We start from the raw sequence: 13,174 nt of genomic DNA, 5'->3' as shown, positions 1-13,174 counted from the left end.
TGGTCAACTAGTTCAATTTCTTATCTATTTCAGCTAGATGATTTCCCTTAATGTCTTTAAAATCTGCGGCTATTTCCTTTAATGTTTCACCTACTTCGGGGCCGGGATTAGTTTCGATTTCTCCACCAAGTAATAGGAGCTTCGGTATAAGCACAGCGTGTTCAAACACGATACCACACAGCCTTGGGCACGGCAGCATTAACAAGAATGGGTCACTAGAGCGAATACATCATTTCCGTATCGGTTTCTCACCTGAAGGATGAAGACAAACGGATTGTTAGGTGGCTGCATTCCCTGAGTGCTGTCGTGCCCTATGATCTCGGCTTGCGTGTGATCGGCTTTCATAGGCGGGCTGTGAGGTGGCGCGGAGCACTGGTTGTGCGCCCAGCAATCTGCGCAGATTGCCGACGAATGGTGCAGCACAGAATCGCTTGACTTTATCAGCATGACATCCGACACGTGGCAGTTGGTCACATTGAAAGTCCTTGTTATCCCGGTCATTCCTCGTGGTTCAAGGCCCGGACAGGCGTAAAGCAGCAGTCCGAGAACAAGCTGAAGACTAAAGAAAAACGGACTGTTAGGTGGCTGCATTCCCTGAGTGTCTTAAGAACAGGATGTAAGCTTTGAGTGAGTGACTGCATAAACTTTCATTGGGGCCAGCAAAACGCGATAAAACGCTAACCCGGCTAATCCCACGACGGGACTTGACAGATCTAGCCTACCGGCCCCATCGCGAGCGCGCTGGACGGCAAGGATTTGGTCCTGAAAAACAGGACTTCGCAGGAGCGCGTCCCACTCTTCCTTGGTTAACTTCGTGCCCAACTGCCAGGACTCCCAGTGCATGTGAGACAGAGTTGCAGCCTCACCACAGGCCACGCAATAACAATTCGGGTAAATCTCAAGATATAAGCTGTGATGTCAACATTGACATGGGTTCGAATAGTCGGTCATCGAATTCTTTCAGTATGGTTATATTATCGAACGGTTTTGTCAACTTAATCACCACGCCTACTAGGGTTACGTCTCAGGGCCAGTCAACTCTGAATTTATTTATCACTAATTCCTTACAGTCAAACATTAAATCCGGGGCCTTATCTTCTTCTATCAGTGACCATTTGCCGGTGTTTGTGTGTTCTGAAATAAGCGGATTAAGAGGAAAGAAGTTCCCACCACTGTCATACCAATTAATTACAGACACAACTCTGAAATCCTTTTGTGATACCCTTTTGACAGTAGATGGGGATGTGATAACTAACCTAACAGATGCCAATGAGGCTTACAATATGTTTATTCATATATTGTCCCGCCTATACCACCACAGCTTTCCTTCCAGGACACGTAGGAAAAGTAGAAAAACCCGAAACCATGGATTACACCTGATTTACGCGAAGAAATAAAAATGAGGGACAAGCTATACCAACATTTCCTCCACACGCGATCAACAGATGACCTTGACATATTTGAAAAGTATCGAAACAATTGAACTAAGAAGTTACGGCATGCACGCACAGCATACTACTGATCTTTTCTGGACATCGAAAGCTATAAACACAGTCTACTATGCGCGAGGTTGAACCGACTTTTGAATCGTAGTGATTGCCACAAGCCTTTATTGCAGTTACAAATTAATGGCAAAGAATTATCAGGTAATGAACTAGCTGATGCATTTAATATTTTTTTCACAGATATGCCTAGTACTCACGCTACGACCTGTCATGCTAGTAAATATATTTGCAGTAACAAGGAGGACACAATATACCTTCAGCCTGTTACACCGAATAAAGTTGCGTCAGTTATAAAAACCTTAAACAATAGCAGTAGTTGTGACATTGACGGTTTTCAAGTGTGCCCAATCAAACATGTAGTTGAAATCATTGCCTCAATACTCACCCATATATTTAACATGTGTTTGCAATCGGCAATTTTTCCAGTGAAGATGCAGTCTGCGAAAGTAGCCGTTCTATATAAAAATGGAGGTCGTAATGATTTGGGAAATTACAGGCCGGTATCTATTTTACCCATCTTTTGAAATGTGTTTGAAAAAATTTTGCATTCGAGGATGACAAATTTTATTGAAAAACATAACCAGTTAACACCACACCAGTTTGGTTTTCTTAAGAAAAAGTCAGTCGAGTTAGCAATAGTAGAGCAAAAAGAATATATATTAAAAGAGTTTGAAAACAAAGCTATAGTTGTTGGCATTTTCGTAGACTTTTCTAAGGCCTTTGATTCAGTTGATCATAACATTTTATTGGAGAAATTAAACTATTATGGAATACGAGGACAGGCACTATCTCTTGTCAAATCCTACTTACCTGATAGAACACAAATTGTGGAAATCGACACCTTTACTTCTAAGGCTGGAGCTGTCCGACAGAAAGCTGAGCTAGTTGGTAAGGATTCATTATGCAAAATAGAAGTGAGGCGTGCAGACAGGACACAAGAGTAGAGTGTTGTCCACTTCTCTACTCTTGTGTCCTGTCCGCACGCCTCACTTCTATTTTGCATAATGAATAGAGGTGTCTATTGTGGAGTGTCACAGGGAAGTATTTTAGGGCCTTTGCTTTTTAATATATATCTGAATGACATCATTAATACTAACTCTCAGGCAAGGTTTATTATCTACGCGGACGACACGAGTATTTTCTTCACTGGTAATAGCATTCATGTTCTTATAGAACAATGCAACAATGCAAAGAAATTCTTAGAGGAATGGTCGAGAGCGGATTTAATGAAGATAAATGCAAACAAAACAAAAGCAGTTATATTCAGACCGAAAAACAAGCAAATTCCTCCCCATCAAGACATTGTACTAAACTCAAGGAGTATTAAAATAGTCGAGACTTTCAAATGTCTGGGTGTCTTCTTTTCAGCGAGCATGTCTTGGGACAATCACGTCAAACACGTTCTAAGCAAAATAAGTAGAATAACAGGTGTAGTAGGCCGTATGAGATGCATTCTTTCCATACGTAATAAACTCTTGCTGTACAATTCACTTTTCCAATCACATTTAAACTATGGCCAATTAATATGGGGTAATACAACATCCACCAATCTAGAACATATTCACCTGTTACAAAAGAAGTATCTCCGCCACGCATATAACGCTTCCTACACAGCATCGACAATAGCCTTCTTTAATAATTCTGGTGTGATCACAGCTCACAATCTCTACAGATATCGTCTGAGTCAAGTATATAAACTGGAAATTCATTGAAATATCAGCAACCTGCGTACTCTAGACAAACTTCAGATAAAATCTACAAATTACGTTACAAGAAACTTTAAGGATTGGTTAGTACCAACAACACGTTCAAACTACGGGAAACAATGCCTTAAATACATAATACCAACCCTGATAAATTACTATAATTTGGTCCGATTTGATCTTTTTACGTCATCACCCAAGGAACTGAAACTGACCTATACGGTTTCGATGTAATATCTGGTAGCGTCATGTATCTGTGTTTTTGCATTTCTTTGTTGACATGAAGCAAAGTGCGAGTGAGAAACATGTCACTGAAGTTATGTACACAGCTATATATATGTATGTATATGTATGTGCGCATATGTTATGCTGCCTCCCTGCAGAAACAGGGACTGTAGACACGTCATGCTGTTGAAGGACAGCTTTTTATCTACACTTCCTCTGTCTGTAAATGCACAGGATGGCAAATAAACAATTTCATTCCATTTCATTAAAGAGACGCCGAATTTGGGTAGAAGTTAGTTTGCAAGTCTGAACGTGACCGCCTGCAGCATCCTTAGTTTGGATGAGGCGGCGGGAAAACCCTTCTCTCTAAGTAAAAGAATTTAGTAATTTCATTATCGCCCGATCCGAGAGAGTCGCCCGGTCCGAGGGCAGCGCGGTCGGTAAAGCGACGCGCAGCCTCGTGGGCAGACTCGTTGAGGGTCAGAGGAACCCCCTCAATCGCCCCGACGTGGGCAGCGAACCAAAGGATGGAGTGTATGGGTGTGTTGCCGTGTTTGGCGCCTTTCATAATTTGAAGTGCCAGCCGGGCTGTCCGGCCTTTCTGGAATGCTGTGACGGCCGCTTTCGAATCGTTACACACCCTGTTTCACTATCTTGCATGGCGAGTCCAATGGTCACTTGCTCGACCACATCGGGTTATTTCGTCTGGACCAAAGCACAGTTGATGACTTGCTATTCGTGGCGGCATCGACGAAGCTTGATTCGATCTTGTTCATGTATATTTGCTTCCGTATATTCGGTGCTCTTGCCTTGCGATGACCTGCATTGTGAACGGGATGAATGTTGCGGTACTACGGGGTGACGACGATCTTCTCCCCTATTTCTCTGCGGATGTGAGTGTTGTCAGCGAAGGTCTTCCTGGGGCCAAGTCCAATTTTCTCGAGGATACGCCTGCCGGCCGGCGTAGTGGGCAGCCGAGTTAGCTGGGCCCGTTCCTGAGCCTCGGCTATCTCCTCCGTGGTGTAGTGCATGCCGAGCCGAAGGAGATCCTCGGTATGCGTTCTGACGGGCAGCCCGAGGGTTCTCTTGACGAATTTTATAATGAGGGCATTTAGCTTGTCCCGCTCTGCTCTGAACCAGTTGTGCATGGCCACCGCGTAGGCGAAGTGACACAGCACAAAGGCATTGATGAGCCGAAGCAGGTTGTCGTCCTTGAGGCCACGATGTCTGTTCGTGAGCCTTCGCAAGACGCGAAAAGCGTTGTCGGTCTTCCCAATGATCTTGCGGAACGCAGTGCCGTTGCCGCCACCTGATTCGATGAACATACCCAGGACTCTGATGGTGTCGACCCTGGGTATCGGATCGCCGCTACGAGTGAAGAGGTGAATGCAACTTTCCGAGACCGGTTTCCAGCGCTTGGGTCTGCCCCCTATTTATTTTCTCTAAAGCAGAAGCGCGGATTTGGTCGGGGAGCACCTGAGTCTGGTGGGTAGCAGATAGTGCTCCGTGACGTCTACGGCCTCTTCCATGGCGCTTTCTACTTGCCCTTCGCTATGGCCGGTGCATCAGATCGTGATGTCGTGGGCGTAGATGGTGTGTTTGATACCTTCAACTGGCGCCAGCTTCCTCGAGAGGCTGACCATGCAAATTTGAAGAGAATAGGCGAAATGACCGATCCTTGCGGCGTGCCCCGTGGGCCTAGGAGCACCTCTTCGGAGACAAAGTCGCCGATCCGCAGCTTAATTGGCTTTCCTCCCCGTCAGAAACCAACGGACGTAGTTATACAGTCTGGGCCACAGCTTGTGGTCCACGACGGAGGCCAGACTATATTCGTGGGAAACGTTGTCAAACGCCTTCTCGAGGTAGAGTCCGATCAGGACCCTGGTGTCCCTGGAGCTCCATAGATGATGTGTTGTTTCATCATCTTCATGGTGTCCTGCGACGAGAGGTCGGCACCAAAGCCAATTATGTTATGAGTATATAGGTTGTTCTCTTCGAAATATTTGCTTGGTCTGTTGAGGACGATGTGCTCCGGCACCTTCCAGACGCAGGACATGAGAGAGATGGGTCTGACGCTGTCCACGTTCGGAACCTTGCCGCGTTTGGGGATGAGGACGACGTTCGTGGTCTTCCATTGCTCTGGGACGCTGCCGTTTTTCCACGTCTCATTGATCTTCTCGGTGAGGTATTCGATCGAATGGTCGTCAAGGTTCCGCAGCATCTTGTTAATGTTTCTATCAAAACTGCAAAAATCGCTTGTCTGATTTCTCCATGGTGAAGTCTTCGTCTAACTCCGGACGGGCCGGGCCGAGGTAGTCAGCAAACCGGACTTCCTTGCAGGTAGTTCTCCATGAGCTTGCAACGAGCTTGTTACTGGAACAGGTTCTGGTAGCTTCGTGCAGGGCTCTGCCGAGCGTGTGCCTCTGACTGTATCTGGTGCTGCCCTTGTTGAGGAGATGTTTGAGCACACCCCAGGACTTGCCGTTACGCATCTGCCCGTCAATCGAGTCACAGACCTCATCCCATTTCTGCTTGCCGATGGTCCGAGAGTGATCTTCAATGACACTGTTGAGCTCGGAGATCTCTTTCCTCAATCTTCGCTTGAACGTTTGTCGCTTTCATCGCAATAGCAGCGCCTGCTTTGCCTCGATCAGATGGGCTAGCCTGCTGTCCATCTTCTCTACCTCAAGGTCGCTGGCGATCTTCTTAGTGGACGAGTCGGCGTCACTCTTGATTCGCTCGCACCAGTCTTCTAGGTCTTTGCGGACGGGTGCGTTTTCGTTGCCGCAGAGCTTGCGAAAAAGGTCCCAGTTCGTGACGGTGAACTCTCTGGATTTACTTCGGGCGACGTCGAATCGTGTCTCGAGCACGTAGTGGTCGCTACCGAAATCCATTGCGGTGTCACGCCGCACGGCTCTCTCGACGTTCTTCGCGAACGCCAGATCGGGGGTGTTGTCCCGAATCACGGACTTGCCGATTCGGGTAGGGAACGCCTTGTCCGTGATGAGAGTGAGGTGCATTTCGTTGGCGTTCTGCCACATACCCCGGCCCTTGCTCGTGTCGTAGACCTACCCCCCCCCCCCCTTCCGTACGGGGCGTTGAAGTCCCCGACGATGACCAGGGGAGGGGTGCCTGCCAGGTCGACGGACGTCTTGAGTATCGTTTCGAACCGCTGTTGCGAGTCGTTAGGATTGCTGTAGATGTTGAGTATAAACACGCTGTTTCTCCGCTAGTTGCGTTGTCTCGTGTTGAGCAGAACCTCCGCCATGACGTATTCGATCTTGCAACTCGCCAGCTTCAGGTCGTGAGACAAGTCCCTAACGCCCCTGTCAACTAACGTGCATACTCCCTGACCTCCTGGCTGCACGGAGACGGCCAGATAACCAGGGAGGGATGCGGCAGAAATGAGGGTTTTCTCTTATACTACTACCTGTGGTTTGTTAGCTAGCAATGTAAAATATTGCTGCAACGGAGCCCTCTTATTGGAGTACCCCCTGCAGTTCCATTGCCAAATTCTGAACGCATCTTTGGAACTATCCATGATTAGACAAATTTTCTGTGGTACCCCGTGTAAGCACAGGTGCACGTAAAAAGTGCCCCCAACTCTGACACGCCGATGTGCTCGTAGCCCTGATTATAGTCCCCGATGCGTTCGGAACAACGACCTGCATCGGAGTTGCGGACGTAGCGCTTGACACCACCAGACGCTCGAGGACGTCCATGCGATCAGACAGCGCGCCTAGGCCTTTCTTCGGGTCCCCTAGGGCGACCTGCACCTGTGCTAAGCCTTGCTGTAACTGCTACACGCTGTTAGTGAGCGTGGCCAACATGCCTGTGATCTCATTAGTTTGCGAGCCTGATTCTTCCTTACTGGAAACTGCTCTACGCTTGGCAGCCCCTACCTAGTCGCTGGCCGGAACTGGTGCTACGACGGCGATCGTCACCGACGCTTTGGCAGAAGCACTCTGACAAATTACCAATTTCCTTATCTCTCTCATTTCGCTAGCCATATTTCTGACCATTTCTTTTAAGTCCGCGTTTTCCTTCTGAAGGCGCGTTACCTCGGCGTCCCAAGCTTGCTCTGGAAGCAGGTCGCGTGATCTCCGGAAGGGTCTCGCTCCGCCGCCACCAGCAACCTTATCGGCCCAGGATAGGGTAGACTTTCTCTTCCTCTGCTGGCCGGCTCTGGAACAAGACCGTGCCATGGAGACAGAGCGGCTCCTGGTGTGGTTTCTGGATCTGCCCCTGGACATGGATCTGCTCCTGGACCTGGAACGCCGTCCGTAAGGCAGAGAGGGCCTTCTGGATCTGGAGCACCCGCGAGCCCCGGAGCGACCGGCGATGGCTGGGAGCTGTCGCTTGCCCATGGCGAAGGCCGGAGACTTGCTTCTATTGGCTTGGGATCGTTCCTCGCGCCTGCGTCGGACGAGGTGCGGCGTGTGGTGCAGCTGGTACAGGCGAAATCGTTTTCAGAAGCGGGAGCCGGTCTTCGCTGCTTACGCGTTCGTCGTCATCGTCGTCCTCCCAGGATGTCAGCTCTTGTAATCGTAGGTTACGGCAGTACGTAATGAAGTAACACTGCGATTTTGTAGCGATACTTACCACTCGATGATTTGCCGCTCTTATGGCCCACTGTTAAAGGCCGGCTCTTCCAGTACGTAACACGGGCCGGGGCATCGGTGAGACCACTAACGAAGAGCGAAAAGGAATAGTAGTGCTACAAAATCGCGGCCTAGGTTTCAGAGTGCTTTTACGAGCTCAATAATTTTTCTTACTCCTATGTTACATGTCTTACTACATATTTGGGTTTGGTGATGATTGTCCTCGTAGTCTGATGTTTGCTGCGGATTTAGTTTCGTCCTGAATTTTACTTGTTGCAAAATAGCAATCTAATCTCATGAGATATAACGAAGATACATGTGAACAACCAGACGCAGATTGATGCAGCTGCCTCTCGGAAGCTCTTCTTGCAATTCCACATGACACTGGCAAATCACAAATGTCCAGGTTCACAGCACAATAAATTAAACATTTCTTACTGTAAAGGATATGGAGATTCTGGAGGCATCCCTCTATCCCGCTGGAACCTGCTGCGCTGCTGGAATCTGGACACCACAAAGATAAAACACCTCATCTGTGTGCTTTCACAAAGCGTCCAAAACTGTCACTACCTTGCGAGTTGTAGGATGCATTTGTGTAATATTCAATCATTTTAGTGTATGTTCGATTGTCAGGATTTCTAGGGGCAGATCAAGAGTTATACCTGTTGTTGATCTGGAGCGCGCAGTTCAATGAACTTACCTAAAGTAGCCTCCTCTGAGTTCAATGTACTCGGAAGCTTCAGTAATTATGCCTGATAGACTCCACATAGAATCTATATTTATCAAGCCAAACTGCCTTTTTAAGAACCTCGAATTCACGTTTCGTACCGTGAATAATGCACTCTAGAGTGTCTAGAAAAATCTGTTTTATCACCTAAACACATAGTTTAAGCAAAAAGTGCTTACGCATAAAAGTTGTATCATCGAGAGTTTCACGGAAGCCTGTCTGTCGGGATGAAACATGACAAAGAAACACATACACCAACCAAACAAAACTTTGAACGCAAGAGACTCCGGCTTTCATATGGAGGTTTCTTCTCAATGGGGAAAAAGTAGAAGTCTCTGTTTAAGTAAGTTTTAGCATTTGACACAAGCACACGCATAAGATGCAGCAGGGTTCCTTGGTTTGAGCGTGTGTCCTCCTGATTGTCTCTCTAGGGATTCCGGGTACAGGCGTTACTGCCAGTTTCTTTCCTGGTCGATTATACTGCAGTTCATCCAGTCATTTGTTGTTAGCCGTTGCTGCGTTCTCTGCCAAAGTATTTGAGGCCATTCTTTATGTTATGCACATCAGTCTGATGTTGCATAGCCGTTGTTTAAGGTTGCCCATCTCCTCCATTTGGATAGCACCGTCGTTATGTCCAAAGCTCGAAATTTATTTCAGTAAAATTTTTTATCCGGTTTGTTACTGGAATAGTTGTCTCGCTGGTTTAGCATGGTTTGTCACTGGGATTGCTCTCTCATTGGCTTAGCTTCTTGCCGGGGCCTTATGGCTTTGACTTTGTGTACAATGAGACTTTGCAAACACATTTGGCATATATGTGAAAAAAATTGTTTACAACAACGGTAACGTATATCTATAGGCACATATATGTGTCAATAAAATGCTCAAACCTCATTTCTGCGCATAGAGAAAGTTAAGAAAAAGTATGTTTACCATGCACCCAAGCTGCTACTAATGTTGACATGCCAAATATGTTTTTCATCGTCCTGCGTACGATGCGAAGCTCTTTACTCTCCTTGTAATCATGCCGTTGTGTTTATTCTCAACTTCTAGAGATATGTGCCTGTAGTTGAGAGAAGAAAGGATGTTACTGCATTTGTGCAGCGGAACTACTTTCAATTTCGTGATTAAGGCACACTTTTAGGCGTAACTTACACAAGGACTATGAACAACAAGACGCGCACATATATGTCTATTATCTCTCAAATACAATGTATAATACTCATGTAACACTATTATTATGAATATTCTATAGCTGAGCAGTCTAGGCAGCTGCGTTTAGTACTGATCACTATACTGTTGCTAATTACAAAAAAATTGTAGTAACAAGGGCTGCTTGAAGGACCTTTCAAATCTGTTCGTAAAGGTTTGTACTACGTAGGAGATGTCATCGCATTTATTGGTACTTAGGCATGCCTGGCAGAAGCCGTTTTAAGAACTTTGAATATCCTTGCCTCAACTAATTCATGGCTACATCACACACTTGTGTGATTCCTACATATAACAGGTGTATGTTCTTTGCAGCAGTACCGCATAATTCGTTTCTTGGCTGCTGTTCCAACGCCCACAAGGACCGCGCCCAAAAGAAGCTTTCAGCCCGAGATGTGTGAATTCCATTCTAAGCACGCGTGACAACGTAGTCAGTTGGAATTTTTGCTTTCATTGTAGGTCATTTCAAATTAAATTTTTTGCATGATTGTTACATGGTGTCTCGTCCACAAACACTGACACGATGCACTAGACTGTTCTATTTCTGCATACTTTCCTCCCTGAGGCTTCCGGCAAGGCATCTTAATTTGACCGCGGGGCCATGAAGAATGCATTACCGTCGCGGCTTGCTAGTGGCTTCTAAGGTCATGTATGAAAGGAGTGCAAACTAAATATGGTCGTTGTAAAGGATTTTTGTGTTTTGCTAACAGTTTTTTCTAATTTGATAGCAGATACATATATATCCCGCACATGTTCAAGGTTACACCAGAACAGTACCAGATGATTTAATAAAATTCTGGAGAAAGCGCGAAATGTCACCGGGGCCGTTATCTTGTACACGTTCGAAAAGCCGACGTTCGATTTCGCCTCACGCGATTGGACTAGATTGGCCTGGGCCGCGATATCGGCGCAGCCTGGACAATCGCGCAAGGCGAAATCGAACGTCGGCTTTTCGAACGTGTACAAGATAGCGGCCCAGGATATTTCTGAAACATAAAAAAAAGTTGTGAGGGTGTTTCTAGGGTGAAGTACAAAAAGTTGGAAAAACGTTGCTAGTATGTTTATAAGTAGAGGAATAATAAGTTCGTGAAATGCTGCTGCATGGTTGCTAAGTATTAAAATGGTTAGTAAATCCTTCTTTTAATGTTTGAAGCATGTTCATTCATTTTTCAAAAGAAGTTTGTCAATAAATCTTTTATTCAATATCGGCGGCGAATAGTGCATGTTGGATTGAAGTTTTTAGGAAGTTTAAAAACGGTATGAACACATTTAATAACAGCTCGTTCAATGGCGCTGGTTGGTTCACCTTTAGACTAAAAACAGGAACAGCGCAGCATAGGGCGAGCAAGTAAAGAGCACAGGACAGCGCTCTGTCCTGTGCTCTTTACTCGCTCGTCCTGTGTTGCGCTGTTCCTGTTTTTTATTCTAAACATTTAGAGAACCGTTGGTAGGTTCTAGTATCGTTTGTCAAAAAAAAAATTATTCAAATTTGTTAGATATTTTTGTAAGGGAAGGAAGGGGGTAAGCGGCCTTGTGCTCCAGCAACTGGGCTTTTTCGCAACACATCGCGAGGGGAACTTACGATTGCCGGTCAGTCTCGCGCGCCATATATGGAGCAAAGCAAGGAGGTAGCGCGGAAGAGAGGTCGGCGAGTTCGACTCCGCCAATAAGGGCGTACTTTGGACGGGCACGCGCCGTACATTGAAAGTGTTCTGTCGACGGCTCATACCTTCGTGTGCGCTGCGTTCTTGCCGCGCTCGCGTTGAAGCGATAAACCGCACGAAAGTCATTTCGCTCGCTGCTGCTATCGCGCTTGCTCACACAAGCGTTTGGCAGCCCGTGTCCGCGGTCATCAAATGTGATGCGTTCGTCTTTGCTTGTGTGCGCTGTCACTACGATTCATTTGCTGAGACATAGTTATTAGCACTAAAAAGATGAACGGAAAAAAAGTTGGGACAGGACAGAGCGCTAGCATCTGTCCTGTCCCAAATTTTTTTCGTTAGTCTTGTTGGCGCTAGTAAATATGTATCACCAAATGCGGCAGCACCAACTAGCCCAACTATCTGCGTTAATGACACCGTGATTGTTAATTGATTTAGTAAGGGAATGTTCCCGAGCTTATGCGGCCGATAAAAGTACTTTCCTTACTTTACAACGCTGTCTACTAAATTGCTATCGCAATCGATGCTTCGCCTTCCAGGCGAAACTGCTACCTTTTTTAATAATTGCTTGAATTTTAACATGTCAATTATGAAGTTGTAGAGCGCCTCAACGGCGGATCTAAGCTTTTTCTTTGTGCTATGATGCGCCTGGCTGTTTTTGCGGAGACAAACAAAAGCCCGAGAAATACGAAGAAAAAAAAAACTCACGCGATGGGGTGCTTGCCCGACTGCTATTGTGCTCCGCTCAAGCGTGCAATGGGTCAGCAAGCGCGGCGCGTCCCGACTGCAACCACGGGGTAGCGACGGCGCCTGGCGCCAGTCGTAGGCATCTCGGCATCCGAATCTTGTCGCATAACGGCGGATGTGCGTGCTACTGGCCGAGCGCAGACGAACTGATAAAGCATCGAAAATTGCGGCAGGGTAGGAAACAGCTTTTGTTCGGTTTCAGGGAAGGAAAGGGTAAAGCGCCTGAGACTGATATGATTAGTGTCGACGTTTGGCGAACTTTTTGTTGTCACAGTTGGACCTCAGCCGCGCTTTCTCTCTCCTGGCGCGTTTCCGCGGGGCGCTACAGCAGTCGCGCAAGCGCCCCATCGCGTGGTTCCTTATTGCGATAACAATTATATGGGCACTCCAGGCACATTTCCCCAGTCGCCGTGCTGTTCCATATAAAGTGCAAATGCGATAACATCGTTGCAGCACGCCATATGCTGTGTGGGAGCCGTTCTATAACGGTAACCGCTGCGTGTACTACGGCCACGCGGGCGTTATGTTGAAAGCGATCTGCAATGGGGACACATTGTTGCGAGTGCTGATAGGTTCGTGTGTGCTCTATGCTCGCCGCTTAGTTCGCGTTGAAGCGAGAGGCAACACGAAAGTCAATTCGCTCGCTGTTACAGACGCGACACTCCAGTATTTTGACGGCAAGTGCGTGCGGTCATCGAGGCAGATTGTTCATGTTTGCTCGAGCGCGCGTGACCAAATGATTGGTAAATTACTTAGTAAGCGAATGTTTACAACCTTATACTGCCAATAAAACTACCGT

At 46.8% G+C, this 13,174-nt stretch overlaps 1 protein-coding gene across 3 annotated transcripts in view; it reads right to left on the bottom strand.

Moving 5' to 3' along the window:
- The window catches only part of LOC126535889 (proton channel OtopLc-like), a 219,194-nt gene extending 206,760 nt beyond the window's left edge, over positions 1–12,434 (bottom strand). Inside the window, exons 1-3 of one of the 3 annotated variants that reach the window (XM_055073321.2) lie at positions 12,337–12,434; positions 8,473–8,538; positions 253–559 (exon numbers count right to left, since the gene is read on the bottom strand). In XM_055073321.2, the coding sequence (XP_054929296.1) occupies positions 253–559; positions 8,473–8,501 (336 nt within the window). In that variant the 5' untranslated portion in view covers positions 8,502–8,538; positions 12,337–12,434. Of the gene's footprint in view, positions 1–252; positions 560–8,472; positions 8,539–12,336 lie in introns of those variants that run through there. The other 2 variants (XM_055073323.2, XM_055073322.2) reach the window with 2 other exon arrangements.
- Between the last annotated feature and the right edge of the window lie 740 nt (positions 12,435–13,174).

This window comes from Dermacentor andersoni, chromosome 4 (assembly GCF_023375885.2).
Source record: "Dermacentor andersoni chromosome 4, qqDerAnde1_hic_scaffold, whole genome shotgun sequence".
NCBI classification, from domain to species: domain Eukaryota; kingdom Metazoa; phylum Arthropoda; class Arachnida; order Ixodida; family Ixodidae; genus Dermacentor; species Dermacentor andersoni.
Note: the sequence above shows the minus strand (reverse complement) of the source record. Positions and strands in the feature narration are given on the sequence as shown.